The sequence below is a fragment of the Heptranchias perlo genome, chromosome 15, assembly GCF_035084215.1.
Source record: "Heptranchias perlo isolate sHepPer1 chromosome 15, sHepPer1.hap1, whole genome shotgun sequence".
NCBI classification, from domain to species: domain Eukaryota; kingdom Metazoa; phylum Chordata; class Chondrichthyes; order Hexanchiformes; family Hexanchidae; genus Heptranchias; species Heptranchias perlo.
In genome coordinates this window covers 42,797,358-42,823,789 of record NC_090339.1, presented here as the reverse complement: position 1 = coordinate 42,823,789, position 26,432 = coordinate 42,797,358, and the positions used below count along the sequence as shown (strand labels likewise).

Below are 26,432 nucleotides of genomic sequence, written 5' to 3'. Positions count from 1 at the left end.
ACACAACAGACAGGATTCGCGGAGACATGGCAGTGGTGGTGCCAATATAATGTGTGCTGTTTGTTGCTCTGAAATTCAATATAGGTAACACCCATGGCAAACCCTCCGACACCCTTGTGCACCCCCTTCATGCTCACGAAACATTTGCCTTACGCTGCCTACTGCACATATGTGATGCATGCCCTGTGGCTGCAGCACAGGTGGTGGCAGGTTGAGTGAGGCTGGCCGTGAGGGAGATGCACGAGAGGGTGAGTATGGGATAGAGCCATGAGATTGTATGAGGATTGGGTTGCGTGTTAGTGGCAGGATGAGTTCTGGCGAGGTGAGTAGGTGGAGGTAAGATGAGGATGGGGTTTGAGTGGGTATGAGGGGTGATGTGACAGAGTAGTGTTGGCGGTGCCGAAGGAGATGTGGGGTTGGGGCAGTGTTGTGGCAGATGGAGTGTAGGGGAAAGACTTCGTGTTCTCACTGTGGCTGACCTACTGAGGTCATTGCAGCGCCTCCTGCACTGTATGCAGGTGGGCGATATGTTGGTTGCGCAGGTGACCCCCTCTGCCACCTCGAGCCAGGCCTTCTTGGTGGCAGAGGCTGGCCGCTTCCTCCCGCCCGCCGGGTGGAAGATCTCTGTCTTCGCCCTCCTCCTCACCCCACCTGATGATACCTGGGGTGAGGCATCATTAAACTGGGAGCAGCCTTCCCCCTGGGCTGCTCCATGCTGAAATTTGTTCCATTGGTTGCAACATCTGTCAGTGGAGGACTGCCCCTTTAACTAGAGAGCCTCCAGCTGACAGATCGTACTGCGCATGCGCAGCCTGCCCGACGCGCAGACCAGCAGCGTGGACCCCGGAGGAGCAGGTAATTGATTCCTATTAGTGGATTGCCTGCTACAATCGCGCGGGCAACCCACTAATTTCACCGAGTGTGTTGACCACGCTCCTGAAACCCAACCCGCCGGAAACCCGCAGGCCTGGTAACATCGAGCCCAACGTTTCAGATTGATGACCTTTCATCAGAACTGGAAGATGTTAGAGATTAACAAGTACAGAGCCAGAGAAAAGTGGGTGGGGGAGGAAAGAATCAAACGGGAATGTCTGTGATGGGGTGGAGGATAGGGCTGATTATTTTTCAACATTGCTATTCTTTGTTAATTATACTTTCAAGAGGTTATATTTACATATATATTTTAGGAATTCATTTTACATTTTGATCATACAGGGTTTGCAGGAGGAATACACTGATACATTAAAAATTCTTGGCATGATTTTTGTTTGCTGGTAGCAATATAGGCTTAAGGGTTATTTGCTTTTGGGCAGGGGAATGAAGGGGTCGTGCATACTCGCGGGTCCAATGGATTAGAGCTACGGTCGTTTTTTTGGTGGATCAGTGCTGCTGGTTTATTTCCTCTCATGATCCGTTTTCTCCTCTTGGGGGACGGTTTGGTGTTGGTGGAGGGAGTGGAAAGAGGCTTGTAGAAATTCCTAAGTATAATAAGGGCATTATCTTCATTGAAGATTTGACAAAACCTATTTTTGTTCAGGGAGGGAGAAGAGCTGTGCCTCACTTTTGTCATATTTTGATACAATCTATATCATGTTTTGTGTCTTCGCAAACAAGAAGAGTTTGCCAAACTTTTCTTTAAAGGAGCAGCATCCCTTTAAAAAGATGCTTTGAGTTTTTTATTCATTGCAACTGGCAGTTTCGTCAAACTTTGGCCATACTGTGTAAAAGTGTCAATACTTCGATGTTATAAGATACTTCCATCAACTAATTCAGATACCTGTTGGGCAAACACGGTCCCACCAGTTAGAGGTGGCATGATCCAAGGTTCAATTGAATGAAAGGATCAGAATATTATTGACAAGACTTCCCAGGTCTCTCTTTCGATTTCGGGGGATAGCATCTATAGGAAATCTGATTGCAAAACGTTTCTCTCTTTTGTTGGAGAAATAAGACGGTAGATCTTTTCCCCACGCTACCCCTTCGCGTCAATATGACGTGCTGATCTGAGAAGGTGTCAAACAGCTCAAAAGCGAAGCATCCGCTTCGATCGCTGCAGGAGCATCGCAAACTAAAATAAATAAAAAAGTCATTGACGCGCTTCGGAAAGCAAAACAATGGATCATCCAGTTTATCACGGGAAAATCAACCGAGAGATCGGCGAGAAACTGCTGAGTAGCAACGGCAAAGACGGGAGCTACTTAATCAGAGACAGCGAGTCTCGACCAGGGGTCTACTGCCTGTGTGTGCTGTAAGTACCTGCATCGTAACCTGCACCGCACCTGTACCAGAACCAGCACAGCATGCTCGCACCAGCGCTGCAACCAGTACTTCAGTTCCCAGGCAGTTGTTGCAAACTCGCTCAAGTCACTGAAGAAATCCAAATAAGTGAATAGCAATCGCGTAAAAACAACCTCTCTCTCTCCCCCCCCCCCCGTTTTTGTTAAAGGGACCCCCCTAGGGATAGAGTCATTGTTTGGTTGCATGAAGGATCTAGTGAAGCGTGACAACTTAATGCAATAAAATTCTCGTGAGAATGTTTTTAAAAAGGGTTACGAGGCTCAATTACTAATTTAAAATGATAGTTCACCGACGAGTTTCTAGTAATGTCACTGCCACTCAAATACCTAACTTACTCATTGATCATTGCTTTGCCCCATTGAGAAAGTTGTATTTGCTGACAGCCTGGGAGGACTAATCTGCTGTCTCTTGATTGTGCAACCCAATCCAATCCAAGTGAGAACGTGGGGCCCAATATCTCACAGTTACACGTTTTTTTTGCACCAAATCGAGAAATAAAGTACAATTTTGTTTTTCAAAGTTAATATTTTAAACAGCTGTAGATCAATTTGTCTGATTAGAAATGTTGCAAAAAAAATCCATTTTATGCTGTTGTGAGATTGGGCATTTTATGCACGCACCAGAACCACGGAATGTTCTTGTATACAATCTGCATCTTTGAACTGACAACGGAAATGATGTGAGTATAATTAACTCAAAGAAACATTGCCACTCCAAATGGTAGAGATGAAGATAAAATTGTAAACGCCAGAAATCTGAAATTAAATAGAAAATGCTGAAAACGTACAGCAGGTGCATCAACATCTGAAACAGGAAACATAGGTTAACGTTTTGGGTGAGGACTCCTCAGATAGACCTCTATCAAAACGTTAATTAACCTGCTTTTTCAGTTTCAGACACTGACAGACTTGTTATTCTGAAGACTTATATGTTGGACATGATGTGGAGATGCCGGTGATGGACTGGGGTGGGCAAATGTAAGGAATCTTACAACACCAGGTTATAGTCCAACAAATTTATTTTAAAATCACAAGCTTTCGGAGATTATCTCCTTCGTCATTCAATCATCTGACGAAGGAGATAATCTCCGAAAGCTTGTGATTTTAAAATAAATTTGTTGGACTATAACCTGGTGTTGTAAGATTCCTTATATGTTGGAGGAAGGGAAAAGAAACAGGTGGCCAGGGATTTGCAGATTTGTTCACATTGAGGGAACCATAGAAGTGAGCTTCATGATCCAAAAGAGTCAGGCAGATTGCAAACCCATTTAAACAGAAGGGTAAATTTGACAAATCTGTGTTCCTGGGGTGGAGTTTCATCCACTTGGAGCACATAACTGAAGTTTGGGTGTCGAGGTGAGTGAGCCCTGCAGGATTTCCCATAAATGGAAACTGGCCTCTCAGGATTTTCTGTGCATTAAAACTAATGAAGGGAAAATCCTGCAGGGGCAGTTGACTTCTGTGCCCAAATTACCATTGGGTGAAACTCCACTCCAGAAGTGCAAGTTCATAACATTTATGCCATGAAGCTGTGTTCATTTTTTTTAATAAAGATTGAAATATATCAAAATAGATCTAATTTTTAAACCACTTTGAATAAGCAATGCGTGGACCAAGTGCCATAGCAACCTAAAAATGACAATTGCTACTTGGTGTTGTGAATGTGGTTGAGGTCCACTTTCTCTCTGGTAGGAAGATCTCAAGGTAATGTGAAAGAAAAAAACCTAAAACTGTTGATACTTAAAATTAAATTACCGCCTACTAGTAGGTTGGTAAGTATCTGCACACTCCGTGCAATTTTTCGACCACAGAATAATTTTTTCCAGATTGTGGGTACTTTGTTCTATTGCTTTATTTTTAAAATTTTCTTATTTTTTTCTCCCTTCCTTTCTTTAAGATGCTGTTTCTTGCAGCGATTTGGCTCCATGGGTGCTGGCTGTCCTCTAGTACTTTATCCAGGTTTACGAGCTTGAACAGACAGTGTCAGTGGGTTATTCAAATACTGTAAATTATCCTGTTCTCACCTTGTCCTGCCATTCACACATATGCACTTTCCAGCATGAATCACTGGAGAGTAATCAGGAGCAACAATGTATGTTAGGGATAAGACAAGGCCATATTTTTCATTGAAGCTCACCTTTCTGATTCATTAACTCTCCCATCATTGTATCTGATTGTCTTTTAAATAATCCCAATGTTTTTGCTGCTATTACCTTGGTAAATTACCCCAAACATTTATTGTTCCTGACTAAAGATGTTTTTACTGATATTTTTTCTGAATTTTATTTTTCACTCATTTTTATTTATGTTCTTTGATATTATCTTCCTGGCTTACTATGAAATAATAATCTGGATTTGCCTTATATTTAATATTTAATAAACTTTAAGGACATCCCCATCAAAATAGATATTAAATAGCATATGTATCTGGTATGGAGGACCTGTCTTCGTTCTAGACTATGAAGCGTGAACTTTAATCTTTCCCCGTAGCTCATTAAAAAACATACTGTTGATACTGGTGTTTAAAACTTCAGTCTCATTTCACTTTTAAATTGCACATTCATCATAAATAGGAATTTTGAAAGTAGGTTATAGGTTCACTTCTCACTGTTTAAAAAAGTGTTTTAATTCACTTTTCTTCAAGAAAAAAAACATTCCATCACCATCAAAAGAATCGTAGTGTCCAAAAGTGCAAACAAATGACCTTGAGTCTCGCAAGATCCACCAAATATTTTTAACACTGGAATGAAACATTTCAGCAGACTACAGTGTTTTCAGTTAAGCCTGCGGCCTGTATCGAGTGTGTGTGGGCTTTGCCTGAAAGAACTCAACTTCTGAAGAGTTTCTTTTACTAGCATGCTAAATACCAACAGTGTTAGTGCCTAAAATGAGGAATTGTGGCAGTTGATCAGAAAATGAACTATTTTAGGGAACTAGCTTTGTTTCACTTCTTTCTGTCAGGAATTTAGAATCTTTCACAAAATGTTATTTATATCTGTAGTATTTATTCTATGTTCTGATTGTTTTCCAAATAGCACCCCTCTGCTCCTACCCCTTTGTTTGGAATTAATAATTGCTAACTATCTAATTGAATCTAAAATTTTAATTAACTATGTATTCATTTAAAATATATATATATTTGCAGCATGCAGTCTTTTCAGCTCTTCAAAATGAAGAGATAAACTATTATGATTGATCTGTGGGACAGAATGACACGCACTCAATTCCAAGCTTGCACAACGGTAAAGCTGTGCACTTACTTCTCCCCTGGAATACACAAGTGTTCTGCCATAATACTCTATTTTGGAAGTGACAGCAAGCATTTGCTTGGTTTACAAATTGTTCAGTAGTTTCAGTAATTAAAGCCTACCCTTTTTCTACCACATTGAAAGCATGCTAATGGTTCAAATTCATTTCATCCTTTTCTTTTCTTCCCTTTCCTCATACAATTGCTTACGTATCTACCATGTACAATTTCAGACATTAGCCTAATAGTCCCGATGGACAGTGCAGTTGTAAAGGAAACATTTTGTGAAAAGAGCAAAACAAAACAAGACTAATGATCAGCATTCTCTATAATACGAAACTAGGTAGACTTCTTAGCATTTTGTAGGGACTTTTTCTTGTTGAACATCAAAAGAATGTTTGCCGCTTTCTTCTGCAAACTTCAATCTTGCTGTTTTGTCCTAAGCTATCCTTTTATGTGTACTGTTCCATATTTCTCCTCTAAAAATGAAACCACAATTTTAAAAGAAATTGTTCTCAAAATTCAACTATAAATAAATATCAAACTACTTTGAAAATGATTACCAGTCTGATGTTTATATCTAGTTGAATTTGATAGTTGGATCCATTTTTTTGTAGTGGACTACATTTTCATTGTGAGACTTACTCAGAGCTAGCATTTACAAATCCAAATGGAAAGCAAAGATACTTTTAGTGCCATAACCTAATGCTATGGGATTGAAGTAAATAATCTATTTTATAAAATTGTAAAATTCAGTCCCCTTCATTAGATCTAGTCTTGTTTTCTCCCCCATCTCTCTCTCAAATTATAACAATAAAATTGAAAGTTTAAAGAAACAAATCACTTTTGAATTGTCGGCTGTGATAAATCATATTATAGGTTTAAGTTACATTTGTTTACATTTAAGGCAAAAAACAAACATTCTTGTTTGTAAAAAAAAATCAGAAACTTACTAATATGCTCAGTTTAAACAGAAAAACACTCTATGTCCTTAGGCTAGGGAGGGGGAAAATCAACAGCAATTGTATATCTGTATAAATCAGTCAGGGTATATGACACTGATCACTACTGAGTGAATCCTAATGGAAAGTGCATGTGTGTTAATGTTCAGTGAGAACAGGCTTGGGCTCAGCTGTGATGTCCTCCATGGTGAATAGTCTTAGGCTTACATATGAAGATTGGCCAATTGGGCCAAGCACTGGAGGGCTACTGTTGCACATGGAATCATTCCCCAGCAGGAATTGGTACTTTAAGGAGAAGAGAGAAAATTGGTCAAAAAATCACATTTGCAGCTCTTTTTAAAAGAACCTGTGTTACTGGACCCTCTGTTTTAGAGGAGTGCAGACACTGAGGGCTTGACCCACTTTCAGTTTCATGATTTTATTTGGATTCATTTAGTTGTGTCCATTGTTCATACTTCAGTCTTTCCTGTGCCTCTTCTCACTTTATTTTTTCCCAAATTTTCTGTTGGACGATTCATGTTGGATTGCAATTTCATAGACACTAATGACTCTCCAGTACCTCATCCAAGTGGTCGTTCTTTATGTGGGGACCTAGACAGTGAGTGCTGGCAGACTAATGGACCGTGGATGCATCACAGCCTGGCCTGTTCCTATCTTTGTTTGATCAAACAGATGCACAACCCCACAGGGGTCATTGAATAGCGATCAAGGGCTTGATATTGATTTGCAGAATGTGTTAGCAGAGACCTATTTATTGTGTTGTTATGTTTGGGTGGTAAGTCACCTTCCTTAACAGTAAAGTCTTCTGCAAATAAAAGAAAATTACAGAGGAGGTGCAACTAAAGACTACAGCAAAATACCAATGAAAGTTTAAGCAATATTTCATAGCAAATTGAACTTAGGTTGCACTATAGGAGCATTTGTGGAAATATAATTACTTTAAACAAAAGAAAACGTATGTACATGCTTCAACACAAAAGAATATGTGAATTATGCACCCAAGTAGAGCCTATTTTTCCTGTTAGCAATGAGAATGGTAATGATGCTCATTTAGGAGATAATGCCATTTAGTAAAATGTTACCAAAAAATGAGGTATATACATAACACAGAAACAATAGATTTCAGTCTAAGAGCATCTACTGATAGTTAATGGATGCATCTACTGGCGTGAATTCTTGCTGCGCAATATTAGCACATAACACTATAATGCGTTCATATGAAATTCATTTGTCCACTATTTTAAAGGAGGCATTAACCCATTTATAGCGATCAAGGGCAGGCACCCTGGCTGATTTTCTCCTTGCTTGCCCCAAGGATATTGAGGTCAGTTGAATTTCTCCCATTGTTAACCTGGTTCAACTCAGCTAACTCAGCACAGAGCAGGAATTAAACTTGAGACTTTCATAACCTGTTTCTTACTCTTCTCGATCTGCCCTTCCCTACATTGTTCTTGGTCTCTCTCTTTCCATGTAGTCTCAGAATGTGTTCTATTTGCATTTGTGGCCTCCAGATCCCAGATTAAATCTGCAACCTTTTGAGAATAAACTATTGCACCATTTCTGTGAGACTGCATTTTCTCATTATTCACATAGATGAAGATTTTCGGAAGTGTCAAGAGACAGAGAATTACAGTCCTGAATTACAGGCAGTCCTGCCTCCTATTGCATAGAAAAATTAAATTCAGATCAGATCTGGAATTCACAGGCTACTAGAAATGTATGGAAGCACAATTTATTTTTTCTCTTAAGATGTGCCAGAGATTTTTTAAAAACAGAGAGCTGAGGTGGAGCAGTTTATGCAGGGAATGGTTCAGCCAGTGGGTATCAGGCTGGAAGGTGAGTACTGTTGCAGGAAGATATGTACCTCAGTAACTAATTTCTAGTCTAAATTTTCAAAAATTGGGTGAAGTCTCAAGCCTTTTGAGGTCTGTGTTAGAATTTTGGCTGGAAAATTTAAAAAATATCACAAGGTTTTATTTTAGGTTAAAAAAAGTTCTATAGACATTTACATTCCTCTTAAAAAATGAACAAACATTGGGGGTAATTTTAACCTAACTGGCTGGCGGGAAATGCCGGTTTTATATCCTATTGAACCCAATCTCGTCAGTCTCCTGACGAGCAGGTTAGGTTAAAATTCTCCCCATTACATTAATTTTTTAAATAATGTCACAAGGATTCTGCATTTCATTGCATGGTTTATGTAAAAATACTGTTTAATGACAAATTATGAAATCATATCTTTCAAAGAGTGATCGATAAAATGCAACAAACCTGACCGGATAAGATTATTCCTCATGATGTTTCCTTATAGAAACATAGAATAACGGAAGGAGGCCATTCGGCCCATTGAGTCCACGCCGGCTCTACGCAAGAGTAATCCACCTAGTCCCACTCCCCCATCCTTTCCCCGTCGCCCTGCAAATTTTTTCCTTTCAAGTACTTATCCTGTTCCCTTTTGAAGGCCACGATTGAATCTGCCTCCACCATCCCCTCGGGCAGTGCATTCCAGATCCTAACCACTGGCTGTGTAAAAATGTTTTTCCTTATCAAATATCACAATTGACATTATGGTGAATGCGACTTTCAAACTATGTACTTTAGATCTGATCATTTTACCATCAATCCCTATGTGCTCCCTTTATAATTTTGTAAAATTATACTTCAATTATCTTCCACATGTGAAAGACACTGAACCAAATGGGTATTATCAAGGTGCTACAAATATGAAGGTATTCTCTAACAGAAACCTTGATATTGATTTGAAGAATGTGTTACCAGAGACCTATTTATTATGTTGTTATGTTTGGGTGGTAAGTCACCTTTCTTAACAGTAAAGTCGTCTGCAAATAAAAGAAAATTACAGAGGAGGTGCAACTAAAGACTACAGCAAAATCCCAATGAAAGTTTAAGCAATATTTCATAGCAAATTGAACTTAGGTCGCACTGTAGGAGCATTTGTGGAAATATAATTACTTTAAACAAAAGAAAACGTATGTACATGCTTCAACACAAAAGAATATGTGAATTATGCACCCAAGTGGAGCCTATTTTTCCTGTTAGCAATGAGAATGGTAATGATGCTCATTTAGGAGATAAAGCCATTTAGTAAAATGTTACCAAAAAATGAGGTATATACATAACACAGGAACAGTAGATTTCAGTCTAAGAACATCTACTGATAGTTAATGGATGCATCTATTGGCATGAATTCTTGCTGCGCAATATTAGCACATAACACTATAATGCGTTCATATGAAATTCATTTGTCCACTATTTTAAAGGAGGCATTAACCCCATTTATTTTCAACAAGTTAGCACCTTAGTTCAAATAGAATTTTATATGAATACTTTAAGCATGTGTACACTAATATTTAAAGAGGTTAATTTCAAGACATGTGTACTTCTAAACTTTAGATGTGACGAGACAAAATATTTTGAGCCATTAATACATAACTGCAGGGTAAAGGTCACTGGTGTGTGACTGCTGTTAGGAAAAATTTTGGATGATACATTAAATGTTAAAGTAGCTTAAGTGTGATTTTTCCAGTGATGTATTGGTACCAGTATGCACAATAAGCTGAGTCAAGTCTACATCATGTCTGTTACTCAGTGGTTTTCAGACACATTTGCAGAACTTTTAGAAGGAAATAATTAGTCATTGTTGTATTGTTATACTTTTATTATTTTTAACAATTATTCTGACTCAATAACCAAAACTTTCGGAGAGGATGTGAAGAGATCCTTTAAAACTAAAGAAAGAAAGAACTTGCATTTATGTTGCGCTTTTCACAGCCTCAGGATGTTTCAAAACACTTTACAGCCAATGAAGTACTTTTGAAGTGTAGTCCCTGTTGTAACATAGGGAAACACGGCAGCCATTTTGCACACATGGCCATGAATGGTGGGGCAAAGGGAAGGTGCAATGCACAAGAGGCTGAAGTCAGATGAAAGGTTAGTTCAGGTAACGGGGCTGTGGGGCTGGAGAGGTTACAGAGAAAGGGAAGGGTGAAGCCATGGAGGGATTTAAAGACAAGAACAGGAATTTAAACTAGAGGAAATCCTGTCAGTGTATTGCCTAGCAGTGATAATGTAAATAATATTCCTCTCAGTGTACACTCTAGTAGAAGTAATGTAAATAATGATCCTTTTAGCCAAACATGTTGTCTTCCGTGATCTATTGCATTGTTTGTTCAGTTGTGCCCAATCTTCTCACAGCACCTCACAAATGGTCAAAAATCTCTTCCACCACAACCTGGATTACCCAACAATATTTATTCAATTTATCTACTGTTTCAAATTAAAATACCATGGGGAGAAGATTTCCTCGGATCAATATATATAAACAACATTGTAAACATAGTGGGAAGATTGCTTTTGATCACTATTTCCAGTGAAATCATAAATTAATTTGTTAGAAATATCGAATGTGTAAAATCGTCCCACTGTGTTTGCAATTTCATTAACATATAGTGATCCGAGGGAATCTTCCCTTCATATTACTCAATCATAAACTTATTAAAACAATGAACACTACTATAATATATTATACTTAAATTATGCAAATGACAAAATTACATTTCTTACTTTGAATCAAAGATGAATAAATAATACATTATGCAGATAAAGAATGACCTCTTGCTGAGGTAATGGAGAGCAGCTGACGACATGAAACAGCAGCATGAGCCAGTGCCTTCATTAAAAGAGAGAAAATTGAGGATAGGGAGGAGAGAATCTCCATAAAAATTATATCGCTCTCATTTCATTCGTATCAAACCTACATAAATGATCAAATGCAGCAAACACTTTTAGAATTAGTGCCAGAAGCTTTAAGGGGGAGATTGGAAGAATTTCTTTCCTGCAATGTTTTAATAGAGTACGGGCTGCATTAATACAAGTGGCTATTGACGTGGAATAAATAAAGTTAAATAAACACTTGAGAAAGAAAAAGGAAAGAACAAAGAAATGGGATGCAAGCAGATAGTTCTGATGTGGAAGTAGCACTGGGGTAGATAGGATTAAACAAATGACCTGCTTCAATTATCAGAATTTCTATGAAACGTGATATATAGTCAAATATTCAAAGATCTATTCATGAAGAATAAACAGATTTCATTAAAGCTATATTCAGATTTATTTCCACCGAGAACATATAGCCAAGACCTTTAGTGCAGGACAATAGGAAGGTTAAAAAGAGTTGCAGAGAAGATGGAGTGAATAAAGAAGTAGTGGTTAGGTGATGCCATATTTGGGTTTTAAAAATTATTTAAACATTTAAAATAATGTCCATAGCCTATACCTAATTTTATATCTATCTCATTATTAAAATGATATGTTACTTTATTGTTGGAATACCCAAAAGGCCAAATTGCTATTATCTGTTAGACATAAAATTAATACTATCTATACAAATTCAATCACAGCTGTAAAATGTATTTGTAATCCCTATATCCTATAATTAGCATAATTCGTACTAAATCATAGGTTTTTAAACTGGGTTTCATAGACGGAGGGGATACTACAGAGTCTGTGAGATCATCAGGTTTCTATCAGTCTGAGGCTGGGCATATTGAGTATAGTGAACACAATGTTTTGAGAAATCTGTATTGTATATTTTTTCTGTACTAGCCGATCTGATGTGTCATTGCATACAGCAAGTCAAGCCCAAGTGCGGTATTCAAGTCAAGTAGGGTTAGATGGCAGAGTAAGGGGCAGAGGTGGATAATGTTATGGAGGTGAATGTTGACAGTTTTTGTGATGGAGAGGATATGAGGGCATAAATTCAGCTCAGGGTCGAACAGGACACTGAGGTTGCCAACTGACTAGTTCAGCCTGAGACTATGGCCAGGGAGGAGGTTGAAATCAGTTGTGAGGTACAGAGCTTGTAGTGGGGACTGAAGACGATGGCTTTGACCTTTCCAATATTTAGCTGGAGGAAATTACAGCTGATCTAAGACTTGATGCTAGATAAGCACTCTGAAAGCACAGGGGTGGTGGAAAGATACAGCTGCATGTCATCAATGTACATGTGGAACCTGACCCCATATCTGCAGATGATGTTGCCAAGGTGTTGCATGTAAATGAGGAAGAGGATGGAGCCAACAGTGGATTCAAGGAGGACTCCTGAGGTGATGGTGTGGGGTGGATAGAGAAGCCAGTGCTATCATATCCCAGAAAAAGTTTGTATCTTCACCCCAGGAGCAGAGGGAAGAAAATTGGAGAGGAAAAAACTTTTATCAAGGACATCGAAAAAGAATCACTAATGTCCTCCATACAGGCAGAGTAGAACTGGCACTGAGATAAAGGAACCTGCGATTGTTAGCCACAGGAAATGAAGCGTAGTCAGAGGGACAAAGCTGGAACCAGTTTACTTAGACTAAACCTAAATTGGGCACACTTGTTGGACTAAGTTACATAAACATTAGCATGCTACCAAATTACATCTGAGTGCTCAACTCTACAGTTGGGAAACAAAGAGTTGCTAATGCAAACAAAGCATTGGGGTTCATTTCAAGAGGAACAGAATTGAAAAGGATGGAAGTTATGTTACGCTTCATTTCCTGTTGTAAACAATTTTACAACACCAAGTTATAGTCCAGCAATTTTATTTTAAATTCACAAGCTTTCGGAGGCTACCTCCTTCGTCAGGTGAACGATCGTTCACCTGACGAAGGAGGTAGCCTCCGAAAGCTTGTGAATTTAAAATAAAATTGCTGGACTATAACTTGGTGTTGTAAAATTGTTTACAATTGTCAACCCCAGTCCATCACCGGCATCTTCACTTCATTTCCTGTGGCCAACAATCGCAGGTTCCTTTATCTCAGTGCCAGTTCTACTCTGCCTGTCTGGAGGACATTAGTGATTCTTTTTAAATGTCCTTGATGAAAGTTTTTTCCTCTCCAATTTTCTTCCCTCTGCTCCTGGGGTGAAGATACAAACTTTTTCTGGGATATGATAGCACTGGCTTCTCTATCCACCCCACACCATCACCTCCGGAGTCCTCCTTGAATCCACTGGTATAGAACCTTGGTTAGATCACACTTAGAGTACTGTGTACAGTTCTGGTCTCCATATTACAAAAAGGATATAGAGACACTGGAGACGGTGCAAACATTGTTTACAAGGTTGATACCAGAACTGAGAGGTTATAATTATCAGGAAAGACTGAATAGGCTGGGGCTTTTTTCTCTAGAAAAGAGAAGGCTGAGGGGTGACCTAATAGAGGTCTTTAAAATTATGAAGGGGTTTGATAGGATAGATGTACAGAAGATATTTCCTCTGGAGGAGTCTAAAACTATGGGCCATAAATATAAGATAGTCACTAATAAACCCAATAAAGAATTCAGGAGAAACTTCTTTACCCAGAGAGTGGTTAGTATGTGGAACTTGTTACCGTATGGAGTAGTTGAGGTGAATAGCACAGATGTCCTTAAGGCGAAGTTAGTTAAGTACATGCAGGAGAAAGGAATAGAAGGATATGAAGGGTTAGGTGAAATAGGGTGGGAGGAGGTTCATGTGGAGCATAAACACCGACACAGACCAGTTGGGCTGAATGGCTTGTTTCTATGCTGTAAATTCTATGTAACGCAAAAAAATCCTATTGAAGCTGTCAAACCACACAGCTTTAAACAAAAAATATATGCCCAGACAATAACATTTTGTAAGATAGAAGACAAACTCAAAAATGACAGAGAACTTATGTAAAAAACATATCTAACCAAATAATCAAAGCAATCTAAAAATTGTAGGATCATTGTGCTCATAATCAGTATTTATAGCTTTCTTCCTATTAATCTTTGTTCAGTGACAGATTTGTTATTCCATCTGTCTCTGGACCTCCATTTATAGGCTCAATATTGTAGGGTGTTAAGCAAACTGGGGTTCAGTGCTGTTCCTCTCCTTTTCTTGCGGTCTAACAAAAGGTGGCAAAGGAATGCTGTTATAAGAGAGGGATACACAACCTTCCAATACAGCAAGTAAATGGACCCTATTAAAATAAAAGTGTTGTTCTTGTAATTTTTTTTAATGCTTCGTCTGGGGGAATGTCTGGCCTCTACTTTGCAATTGCCCACCATGGTATGATTGAAGTTAGGACTGAATGGGAAATCGCAAGTGTAGGTCACTTCATGCTGTAGATTTCCTGAGAATAGCCCTCAAGCAAGACATTTGTTAGGATTGTGGCCTTCACCAAAAGATTAGTGAATAACACTGATATACAAAGAGCAGTGATGGTTTTCATCCATGAATAACAATACTTTATAATAGTAATTGTGGCATGAACTTTTCAAATTGTGTTTAAATTATAGAGCTCCTGGTTTTGCAGGTGTGAGTATGAGAAGTTAGTGATCATTTCCTTAATTTTGTGCTTTCTGATCCAATACCAGTGTTTCTGCAGACACTGTCTCTTGAGGAATGTCACAATGAGCAGTAGTGCTCAAACTGGTCATCATTTAACAGCGGATAGCTGTGTAACTGTCAGCAGAGGAGAAATAGAAAGGAAAAAATTGTAGTGGAATATAAACATTAAAGTCATGTATTTAAAAAGAAAACAGCGATACCAGGTGAGGACAGAATTAAACTTGGCTGCAATACCCCTTATTGTCGAATAGCCTTCCGATGTTCAATTTCTCGGCTTACAGATGAAAAATGATCACTTGGCCAAGGTACCGTAGAATAACTGGTGCTAATGTGTCCATATCCAGCAAGGAGCCTATAATGTCAGGAAAGAAACACACGACAGAAGTAAATTGGTATGATATGGAGGGAAAATGGCTAATGGCTAACATAGTGAAGTAATGCTGGTGCTAAGAGAAATAATTCTCTTCCCTTCTCTCCTGAACTCATACGGTTTTATGAGTCCCAGCTCGCCTAAGTAAGCATTTTTCATATGTGAGCCAAAGGGCAAGCGGTTTTTCCCATTGAGGGCTTCATAACTGAGTTTGGTCTTGTCTTCAACTGTTATGGACACACATAATGATACACAAGTAAACCACAAAAAGAAATCCCAGCAGGTTATGGGGTTGCTAACATTAGGTTACGGGAACAAAGGAGACAAACCTCACCGCATGATCCACCTGAATATATTAGTGTTACAGTGACACCTCCATTATTTGCACTCCAATCATCTGCCACCTTAATTATCTGCCAGAATTCTCTCAGGATAAAGCATTTTGTGAGAAGTCATCTCATGGCACAGTCTACTACTGTGAATCTCCTCCAGTCTGATATGATCAATCTCACAGATTAAATTCAGTTTGTTTTATTTGTATTGTCCTTGGTTTCATTTCTATGCCTGCAGCATACCATATATTTAAGACTAGAATTTGGGGGCTCTCAATCATCCATCAATTTCCATTGTCTACCAGGCTGAGGGTTGGCTTGGGGGAACATCCATTGTATCTAATTGTTCAGCAAAGGTGTACGTTCAAAGGTAAAGACTGTAAAAAGCAAGCTAGATGTGATTCCAAGCTTGATTTAGCCCCACTGCATTTACTCTTTTGAAGCATGCAACAAGCGCAGGCGAGGACTTCTTATCACCAGCAAGTCATGATCATTCACTGTTGTTCTCCAAGTAATGGTGAATGGCAGTATTCATTATTTAACAGACTGTAAGACAGCCCAAAGAAAACTGAAATGGAAGACAGTCAATGGGAATGACTTGGATATATTCCACGATTAGACCATCTAGACATAAGTGAAAGCCAAAAGTGAGTTACAAAACACAAGTTGAACATAAATCTTATTTAATAGATCTTTGCAATGTATTTCTTTTTCTAACATACTCATTTGCCCAAATGACTTTTCAAGGTTGCATCCATCTGCATTATCTGCCAATCTATATGAAGGCAAATGAAAAGGCACTTGATGAGTGTAGCTTTATTGGAACTGTAGATGCATAGACCACTGCTTGCTTATGTAAAATGAGTGAAAGGACACACAGCGAGTTGGTAACAAGTAGAACAAAAAGTGCATCCTGTGACTGTCCTAGAAAAGTTAATGCCTTCAGTGATTTGTGTTAAGTATATTTCAGCAAACTGTAATCAATCATAATTAAACATAGGAATGAGCACAGCTTTCCTAATACATACTGGATAAAGGTACCATCTGATATAATACTAATCCATGCAGATGTGAAGGTTCCAGGATTAGTTCCTGGTCTGTGTTGAGTGAGTGCTTCTCAACTGGCTGCTGCAGTCAATACTCCTGGGATAATGGGGGTAGGAAATCAGCCAGGGTTCCTGCAACGGATTGTTATTTTCTACTGGAAAATGCACCTGTAGATGTCAAGTGAGATTGAGATTAGGCTCAATTTGATGCCCTCCGCGTCATTTTAGAAACGATTATCTGGGACAAAATTAATAGTTACTTGGACAAATGTGGATTAATATAGGAAAGCCAGCATGGATTTGTTAACGGCAAATCGTGTTTAACTAACATGATTGAGTTTTTTGGTGCGATAACGGAGAGGGTTGATGTTGTGTATATGGACTTTCAAAAGGCAATTGGTAAAGTGCCACATAACAAGCTTGTCAGCAAAATTGAAGCCCATGGAATAAAAGGGGCAATGACAACATTGGTATGAAATTGGCTAAGTGACAAGAAACAGAGAGTAGTGGTGAATGGTTGTTTTTCGGACTGGAGGAAGGTATACAGTGGTGTTCCCCAGGGGTCGGTACTAGGACCACTGCTTTTTTTGATACATATTAATGAATTGGACTTGGCTGTACAGGGCACAATTACAAAATTTGCAGATGACACAAAAGTGTAGCAAACAATAAGGAGGATAATAATAGACTTCAAGCGGACATAGACAGGCTGGTGGAATGGCGGACACATAGCAGATAAAATTTAATGCAGAGAAGTGCAAAGTGATACATTTTGGCAGGAAGAATGAGGAGAGGCAATATAAATTAAATGGTACAATTCTAAAGGGGATGCAGGAACAGAGAGACCTGGAGGTATATGTGCACAAATCTTCAAAGATGGCAGGACAGGTTGAGAAAGCGGTTAAAAAAGCATATGGGTTCCTGGGCTTTATAAATAGAGGCATAGAGTACAAAAGCAAGGAGGTTATGTTGAACCTTTATGAAACACTGGTTTGGACACAACTGGAGTATTGCACTGCACTTTAGGAAGGATGTGAAGGACTTAGAGAGGGTGCAGAAAAGAATTACTAGCATGGCTCCAGGAATGAGGGACTTCAGTTAAGTGGATAGACTGGACAAGCTGGGGTTGTTCTCCTTAGAACAGAGAAAGTTAAGAAGAGATTTGATAGAAGTGTTAAAAATCATGAAGGGTTTAGATAAAGTAAATAAGGAGAAACTGTTCCCATTGGCGGAAGGGTCGAGAAGCAGAGGACACAGATTTAAGGCGATTGGCAAAAGAAGCAAAGATGGCATGAGGATTAACCTTTTTACACAACAAGTAGTTATGATCTAGAATGCACTGCCTGAAAGGGTGGTGGAAGCAGATTCAATCGTGGCTTTCAAAAAGAAATTGGATAAATACTTGAAGGGAAAAAATTTGCAGGGCTACGGGCGAATGTGACTAACTGGATTACTCTTACAAAGAGCCGGCATGGGCTCGATGGGCCTCCTTCTGTGCTGTAACCATTCTATGATTCTATGAAGTCAGGCGTCCTTGGGGAGGGAAGTCGGACATCATTGTGGGTGGAAGTCGAAACATCGTGGGGGGGAACGTCAGACATCGTGGGGGGGCTGTCAGACATCGTTGGGGGTAGAAGTCGGACATCGCAGGGTGTGTAGAGAGGATAGCTTGGGGGTGCCGGGGGAAGCACTACTGCTCCTCCTGGCCCACAAGCAGTGATATAAATACATTTACCTCATGGATCTGGCCCTTCTTGCATCCTTTTACCTGCTGGGAATCCTGCGGCCTGGGAAACCCAGCCTTCATGGGTTAAAAATAAAATTTTTAATTAAAATGGTGGCACGCAGCCTCCTTAAAAGATTTCACTGACCGACCCATTGGTCGCCTACGCCACCTGACTCGCCTCTGTCCCACCTCAGTTAAACCCAGAAGTGGGCGCATTGAAAATGGATTGTGGTCACGCTTCAAATTTCTGCCATTTTTTCTTCCCACCCAAATTCTTGGGGGTTAAAATTCCCCAAAGAGTCAGACTGCTTTTCTTAAATCTAGACTAAGTGAATAGCAGCAAACTTTAAACATTTTTTATTACATTTTCTTCCATGGTAAAGAAAAGCAGGCTACTGCATTGGTATCACCTGTTCTCCACCCGGCGATAAAAGTGAAAATTACCCCCAGGAGTGCAAATTTATAACATCGACTTTATAGTTTAGTATCCCTCACTCAGACCTATAAAAACCACTGAAACAGTGAGCTTTTCATTAAAGTTATAATTGTCCAAAATTTTTAAAATTGCTTCCCTACAAGAACATTATAAGTTAATTTTTTAAAATGCAAATATATTGTTTCCTCATTTCTTCAGTGAAATCATTTGTAGAATGTATTTTTTTTGTGCAGTTGTTCTATCTTAGGCAGTCAGTCTTTCTTCCATCCTTTCTTTGGGTCAAGTAGAGTGAGAAATATGACAGACAATAATTGTGTCTGTCAGTCTGTCACAGGAAATTGGATCAGGCTGCAAGGAGCAGAAATAGGCTTGTCTCAGCAAATGCATGTTCAAAGTTATGGCTCTGAAAGAATAGCAGGAGTACCTATTATTTTGTAATTTGAGTATATATTGTTTTTTAAATTACATATTTTACATGGAAGAATGTTGGTAGTAGAATTATATTTGCAATTTCATTCCTGTTTAGGTGTACTGCTCCTTTAATTGTTATTGTAAAAGGAAAATCCAATCTTTTGCCATCAATGTATTATTTCACTGTATCATAAGCTGACTTTAAGCATTTTCCAATGAGCTTATCTCCATTGGAGCGGCTTATTTAACAAGAAACAAAACCGTCATCTACATAATAAAAATATGAAGGTGTAAAGACCAGAATCTCAATTTGAACACTATTGGATTGAAATCACACTGCATGATATTAGTAACAAATATGTTAATATGTTTGTATGAAATTCCTCTGTGTAACTAAGACATTAACCCTATTAAAATAAATCGATTAAAGCCTTTGGGGTAGATTTTTAACCTGCCGCCCAGCTCGTCCGCACATTATTATGCCCGGGTGGCAAGTTACCCCTTTGTTAAATTGTGGAGAAACACATTTCATTTGAATGGATTAGTTGTGTTTATTTCTAATATTAAACAACACCATTTCAACCATTCTGAGTGCCATAAGAGAATTACTTGTTTTACAGAATGTAAAAAGTTTGTTCTTATGAAAAAGTTGTTTTAAGACTTCATAACCTACATCATCTTTGCCTACATAACAATAATCATTACACTTTAAAAGTAATTAATTGTGTGAAGAGCATTAAGACATGTAATGTGATAAGTACTAAATAAATGCAAGTGTTATTATTTATTATGATATTTTAATAGCATGATTTCTTTTTAAAGATGTGGAACTCAATACATGTTGTTGTGTTGGAGGCTGTGGATCCACATTTTGATGGTTATTGTCCATCATTACTGTGACAGAAAAACATTGTAAACACACCCTAATCTCGCGTTGATGTTATTACATAACAAAAAAAACATGTGTCGAACATAATGAACTTTCTCGATGGCTGAGGGTTAAGTGTATTAATCAGTGTGGTACTGAGTCCTGCAAATGCGAAAGACCCCAGGTTTACTGCCAATCTATGCTGAATTAACTATTTCATCCAGTGTGGCAGTAGGAATGCTACAATTCATAGAATCATAGAATCATAAAATGATACAGCACAGAAGGAGGCATTCAGCTCATCGTGCCCGTGCCGGCTCTTTGAAAGAGCTATCTAATTAGTCCCACTCCTCTCTTTCCCCATAGGCCTGCACATTTTTCCCCTTCAAGTATTTATCCAATTCCTTTTTGAAAGTTATTATTGAATCTGCTTCCACCACCCTTCCAGGCAGTACAATCCAGATCATAACAACTCGCTGCGTTAAATTTTTTTCCTCATGTCGCCTCTGGTTCTTTTGCCAATTACTTTAAATCTGTGTCCCCTGGTTACCGATCCTTCTGTCACTAGAAACAGTTTTTTCTTATATACTCCATCAAAATCCTTCATGATTTTGAACACCTCTTTCAAATCTCCCCTTAACTTTCTCTGCTCTAAGGAAAACAACCCCAGTTTCTCTAATATCTCCACTTAACTGAAGTCTTTCATCCCTGGTACTATTCTAGTAAATCTCCTCTGCACCCTCTCTAAGGCCTTGACATCCTTCCTAAAGTGTGGTGCCCAGAACTCGCAGAATACTCCAGCTGGGGCCTAACCAGTGTTTCATAAAAATTTAACATAACTTCCTTGCTTTTGTGCTCTATGCCTCTATTTATAAAGCCAGAGATCCTGTAAGCCTTTTTAACAGCCTTCTCAACTTGTTCTGCCATCTTCAAAGACTTGTGTACGTACACCCCAGGTCTCTCTGTTCCTGTACCTCCTTTAAAATTGTACCAGTGTACTAAGGGTAGGGAGAGAAAAAATTATCCAGTGCCTTGGGGTATTTCATCAAAAGAAGGAGAATAATTGCACATAATGGGGTCGATTTTGCAATGGTGGTGGGTTGGCAGGGGGGGTGGAGGGGGTGGGGGAAGGTGGGGTGAAGGTGCGCGTGGCAAATCCGCATAAACAAAACTTACTGTTTCCGACGCGATCGCATGTTGATTGCTGACGCGATTGCATGTTGATTAATGTCCTCTCCGGGTTTCACGCCCGGCAGCTAGCCTGATTGACATGCTGGCTGCCGTCAGGAGCTGCAACGCATGGGGGTGGAGGGGGGAGAGAAAGAGAGAGAGCGAGACGTCATCCAGCACTGGAATGGAAGACCGGGGGGTGGGGAGAGGTGTAGATCGGGGGGGGGGGGGGTGGGGAGAGGGGAAGATCGGGGCAGGGGAGAGGGGAAGATCGGGTGGGGGGAGAGGGGAAGATCGGGGGGACATCGGGGTGGTGAAGAGGGGGACATCGGGAGGACATCAGGGGGGTGAAGAGGGGGACTTCGGAGAGGGAGACATCGAACATCGGAGCAGGGTGCAAAGGTAGGTTCATTTTGTGTTTTAACTTCCTTCTATGGTTTTTTATTTAATTTCTTTTAGTTTCTTTTTCCCTTATCCGGCCCTTCACGTCTGGTTTTACCAGGCGTGAATCAGAAGCGGTGGGCAAGCCGCCCAGATAAGTTAAAAATCGTTACAATTACTTCATCTGTCACAGGTAAAGTGCCTTAAGTACCTCAATGAGTTACATTTGGCACTTTAACTGTCACAAAGCCGGCGGGACTTCTGTGTTCGGGTCGCCCGCGCGCACACAGGTGGGTCCCTGGGAAACTCAGAAGTCGGCGGGTTGGAGCCGGCTTCCGAACCCGAACGGGTTTTACCCAATTTTCGCAGCCCACCCTGCCCCCAACGCACCCACAATTGACCCCTAAAATTGAGCCCAAAATGTTAATTAATCGAAGGTAAATTTTCAACAGATATCCATAAAATAGCACAATTGACATACATTTCAAAAATTGTTATAGTTAGATATGACGAGTACTTGTGGTCTAAATTTAAATATGCAAAAAGATTGAACTTACATACTGCCTTATGTTTCTCAGGAACATTTTAATGCACTACACGCAATGAATTATTTTAAAGTGTAGTAATTGTAGGTTATTTAGGCAAATAACAATGAGATAAATAACTAGCTTCTCAGTTTTCAGTGGGTTGAGAGAGAAATGTTGGCAGGAAAACTCCATTCTCTTTTTTTAAAATAATGTCATATCTTTAACTTGAACCACTGGAACAGGCAGACAGGACCTCAGTTTAACATCCAATAAACACCATCCTCTAACAATGCTGCACTCTTTTAGTATTGTTGACTTGGCCTCGATTATTTGCTAAAGCTCTCGATGTGAACCCATAACCTTCCAACTCTGAGGTGAGCTTGCTATCATGTGAGCCAAGCCGATACACAGATGTCTGTGTGTGTGTATGAAACTGCCTTCTGGCTATATGCGATCGACTAGGATAAAATGCCAGCATATAAATTAAAAATGATTTATTACCAGTTACAGATTCATTATTATTATCTTAAAATATTATACAGAAATATTCACTCATTAAGACACAAGAGCATCACAGATGAGATAAGTGTTTAACTTGTAACCACAACTTTAGTACAAGCAGGATTTCCTGATTCATGGAGCCATAAAGTGAAGTATGTTAATTGTTTTCCAAAATGTTGAAAGAAAAATACTATCTGCCATGATCTGTACTTGATTATTATAGCTAAGAAAAGAGTTTGTATTTGATGGGCCTCTCTAATGGATATTAGCCATAGGCAAGTTTACATTTTTTCTCCTCTCAACTGTAGCAATAAGGCAACTGAAGTAACGACTTTGATCATATTTTTTATTGTTCATAAGATGCTGACTTACCTCTTTTTTTTAATGGAAGCCCTGGGAGAAGACACTAGCCTTTCACCTCTGGAAACTGGATTAAATTCAGCTCCGGCTGATGGGATGAAAGTCTCCTCTGTCTGCGGGCTGTATGGGTCCTACGTGAAATGAATTAAGAATCTAATTCTATAAAACAGCCAACAGTTCAGAACTAAAGGTCAGCTTTGGCTCAGTGGTAGCATTCTCACTTCTGAGTCAGAAGGTCATGGGTTTAAGCTCCCCTTGAGCACATAATCTAGGCCGACACTTCAGTGCAGTATTGAGGAAGTGCTGCATTGTTGGAGGTGTCGTCTTTCAGATGAGACATTACACAGCACAATTTCAACCTTATGAGTGGAGTAAGAGAATTGTTTTACAGAATGTAAAATGTTTGTCCTTATGAAGAAGTTGTTTTAAGACATTATAACTTACATCATCTTTGCCTACATAAAAATAACCACTGCACTTTAAAAGTAATTGCTTGTGTGAAGATCATTAAGACATTTAATGTGATAAGATGCTAAATAAATGCAAGTGTCATTATTTATTATGATATTTTATTAGCATGATTTATTTTTAAAGACATGGAAGTCAATAGACATTGTCTTGTTGAAGCCTCATCTGCCCTCTCGTAAAAGATCCCACGGCATTATTCAAAGAATAGCAGGGGCGTTCTCTTGGTGTCCGAGCCAATATTTATCCCTCAACCATCACTAAAATAGCTTATTTGATCATCTGCCTCACTGCTGTTTGTGGGATCTTGATGTGTGCAAATTGGCAGCCACATTTACCTGTGTACAGTAACTACACTTCAGAAGTACTTAAATGGCTGTGAAGCGCTTTGGGATGTCTTGAGGTCAGGAAAGATGCTGAATAAATGCAAGTTCTTTCTAAATGCGCTAAACTAGTAATCACAGGCACAGCACCGCTGATGTTAGAAATGTGAAATGTTATGTTGATGCTGTAAGGGATGCTCTTTTAAGGTTGGAACCTAGGTACATTGTTGAGGCAGAGCAGAGAAAGCTTTACTCTGCATCTAACTGTGCTAGCCCTGACCTGGGAGTGCTTGATGCCAGCACTGGGAACTGTTTTGTTCCCTAGCATTATAATCAGTCACCTTAATGAACACAAAATGTTCATCTAAATAGTGTCATTAGAAAACATTAAAATGGAGTCCAATTATTATAATACCCAACTGAGAACGTATTACAGGGATATAACACATCAATACATAATTGGGCAGAATAAAGACAGATGAAATTTCCTTCAGAAAAGTAAAATGTACTGCAGATGGGAAATAGAAATAGATAACACATACTCCAAAAATAACAATGAATTAGCTAAAGACAAAGTTGACAAAGATCTATGGGTATTAATAGACTCAACTCTCATATTTTGAACCAATGCAGAGCATCAATCAACCAAGTCAATAGGATGTTGTATTCTATTGTTTTGGCTGTATCGTGCAAGTCAGTGGAAATCATGACCAACCTGTCTCGTGCTCTGGTCAAACCACATCTTGAGTTCTGGTCACTGAGACACAAGTGAAGCATTCGCATGTTGGAGGCAGTGCAGAGAAGCTCTTCCCTAGTCTTAAAGGTCTGAATTATGAGGGAAGATTGGAGAAACTTGGGCTTTTAAGCCTTGAAAGGAGGCACCTGAGAGCTCATATTATGTAGGTATACAAGATAGTAAATGGTATGGAAAAGATAAATCCAGAAAATTACTTTAAATTAAATTGTGAGAGTAGGGCAAAGGGCTGCAGATTCAAACTAGTAAAAGATAAATTTAGGACTATCAGGAAGTTTTTCTTCACACAAAGAGTGATCAATACATAAAATGGATTCCCAGATAGATTAGTGGAGACAAAAAATCTTGGAATCATTTAAAAACCAATTGGATGCTGCAACGGGGGGACTTTAGGGTTATTCTGTATGAATGAACAAAGATGAGCCAAATGTTCCTCCTTAACTAATTATTTTGTGATCTTGTAAATGCTGGAGATAATGTTACAAACTGTAAAGTGACAATTTCTTGATCATGAGATGCATGTTAAAGCCTTTCTGTAAACGTACTGCTGTGTTTTCAACTATTCAACATAATACAAACCAGACTTTCACATAACGTTGTCAACTTTCTTGCCTAGGTAGTATGGGTTTTTTGAGTGGGCTGTCTGGAAATTTTCAAAATGTAAGGTGGACTGATTTTTTTAAAAAAAGCACCAAAGCTCTTTTTGTTCTCGCTTCTTTTTCTTATAATGTAGAGGCATTAGTCATCACTAGTTTTTAATGAATTTTCAACAGCATCAAAGCAAACATCGGAACTCAACTCATGATTGCAGCCTGCCATTTTCCTGCCCACTGCCTGGTTTTGGAGTTCGCAAATGGTGCCAATCATACTTTCATTTCACATTTTTATTGATGTTACAGGGCTTTAACATGCATCTCATGATCAAGGAATTTAGTGATGAGTAGGACTGATTAGAGAATAATTCCTGTTATCTCTGCTTGCTCTCTCTGGTTATCCTAATTTAGCAAAACAGAGGTGTTTCATGCCAACACTGAGTGCCCAAACTGAATGTATTGAAAGGATTAACCCAGTGGTCATGCTTTTCAGCTGTTCTAACAGGCAGGAAGGACGCTTCAGCGGTGCTATTTAAAGGGCTAATCCACTACATAGAGGTTAAACATAGAAATGTAGAAAATAGGGACAGGAGTAGGCCATTAAGCCCTTCGAGCCAGCTCCGCCATTCAGTATGATCATGGATGATCCTCTATCTCAATAGCATATTGCCGCTCTCTCCCCATACTCCTTGATACCTTTTTGTGTCCAGAAATCTATCCAGCTCCTTCTTAAATATATTTAGTGACTTGGCCTCCACAGCCTTCTGTGGTAGAGAATTCCACAGGTTCACCACCCTCTGGGTGAAGAAATTTCTCCTCATCTCAGTCTTAAATGTCCTACCCCATATCCTGAGACTGTGACCCCTTGTTCTGGAACCCCCAGCCAGGGGAAACATCCTCCCTGCACCCAGTCTGTCTAGCCCTGTCAGAATTTTATATGTTTCAATGAGATCCCCTCTCATTCTTCTAAATTCTAGTGAATATAGGCCCAGTCGACCCAACCTCTCCTCATACGACAGTCCTGCTATCCCAGGAATCAGTCTGATGAACCTTCGCTGCACTCCCTCTATGGCAAGTATATCCTTTCTTAGGTAAGGAGACCAAAACTGCACACAATACTCCAGGTGTGGTCTCACCAAGGCTCTGTATAACTGCAGTAAGGCATCCTTGCTCCTGTACTCAAATCCTCTTGCAATGAAGGCCAATATACCATTTGCCTTCCGAACTGCTTGCTGCACCTATATGTTTGCTTTCAGTGACTTGTGTATTAGGGCACCCAGGCCCCTTTTTACATCAACATTTCCCAAT

At 39.3% G+C, this 26,432-nt stretch overlaps 1 protein-coding gene across 1 annotated transcript in view; it reads left to right on the top strand.

The window, feature by feature from the left end:
• Nucleotides 1-1,972: 1,972 nt before the first annotated feature.
• LOC137333038 (SH2 domain-containing protein 1A-like) overlaps nucleotides 1,973-26,432 on the top strand; it is a 59,693-nt gene continuing 35,233 nt past the window's right edge. The window contains exon 1 of the mRNA XM_067997126.1: nucleotides 1,973-2,248. Within this exon, the coding sequence (XP_067853227.1) occupies nucleotides 2,115-2,248 (134 nt within the window). The 5' untranslated portion in view covers nucleotides 1,973-2,114. The remainder of the gene's footprint in view (nucleotides 2,249-26,432) is intronic.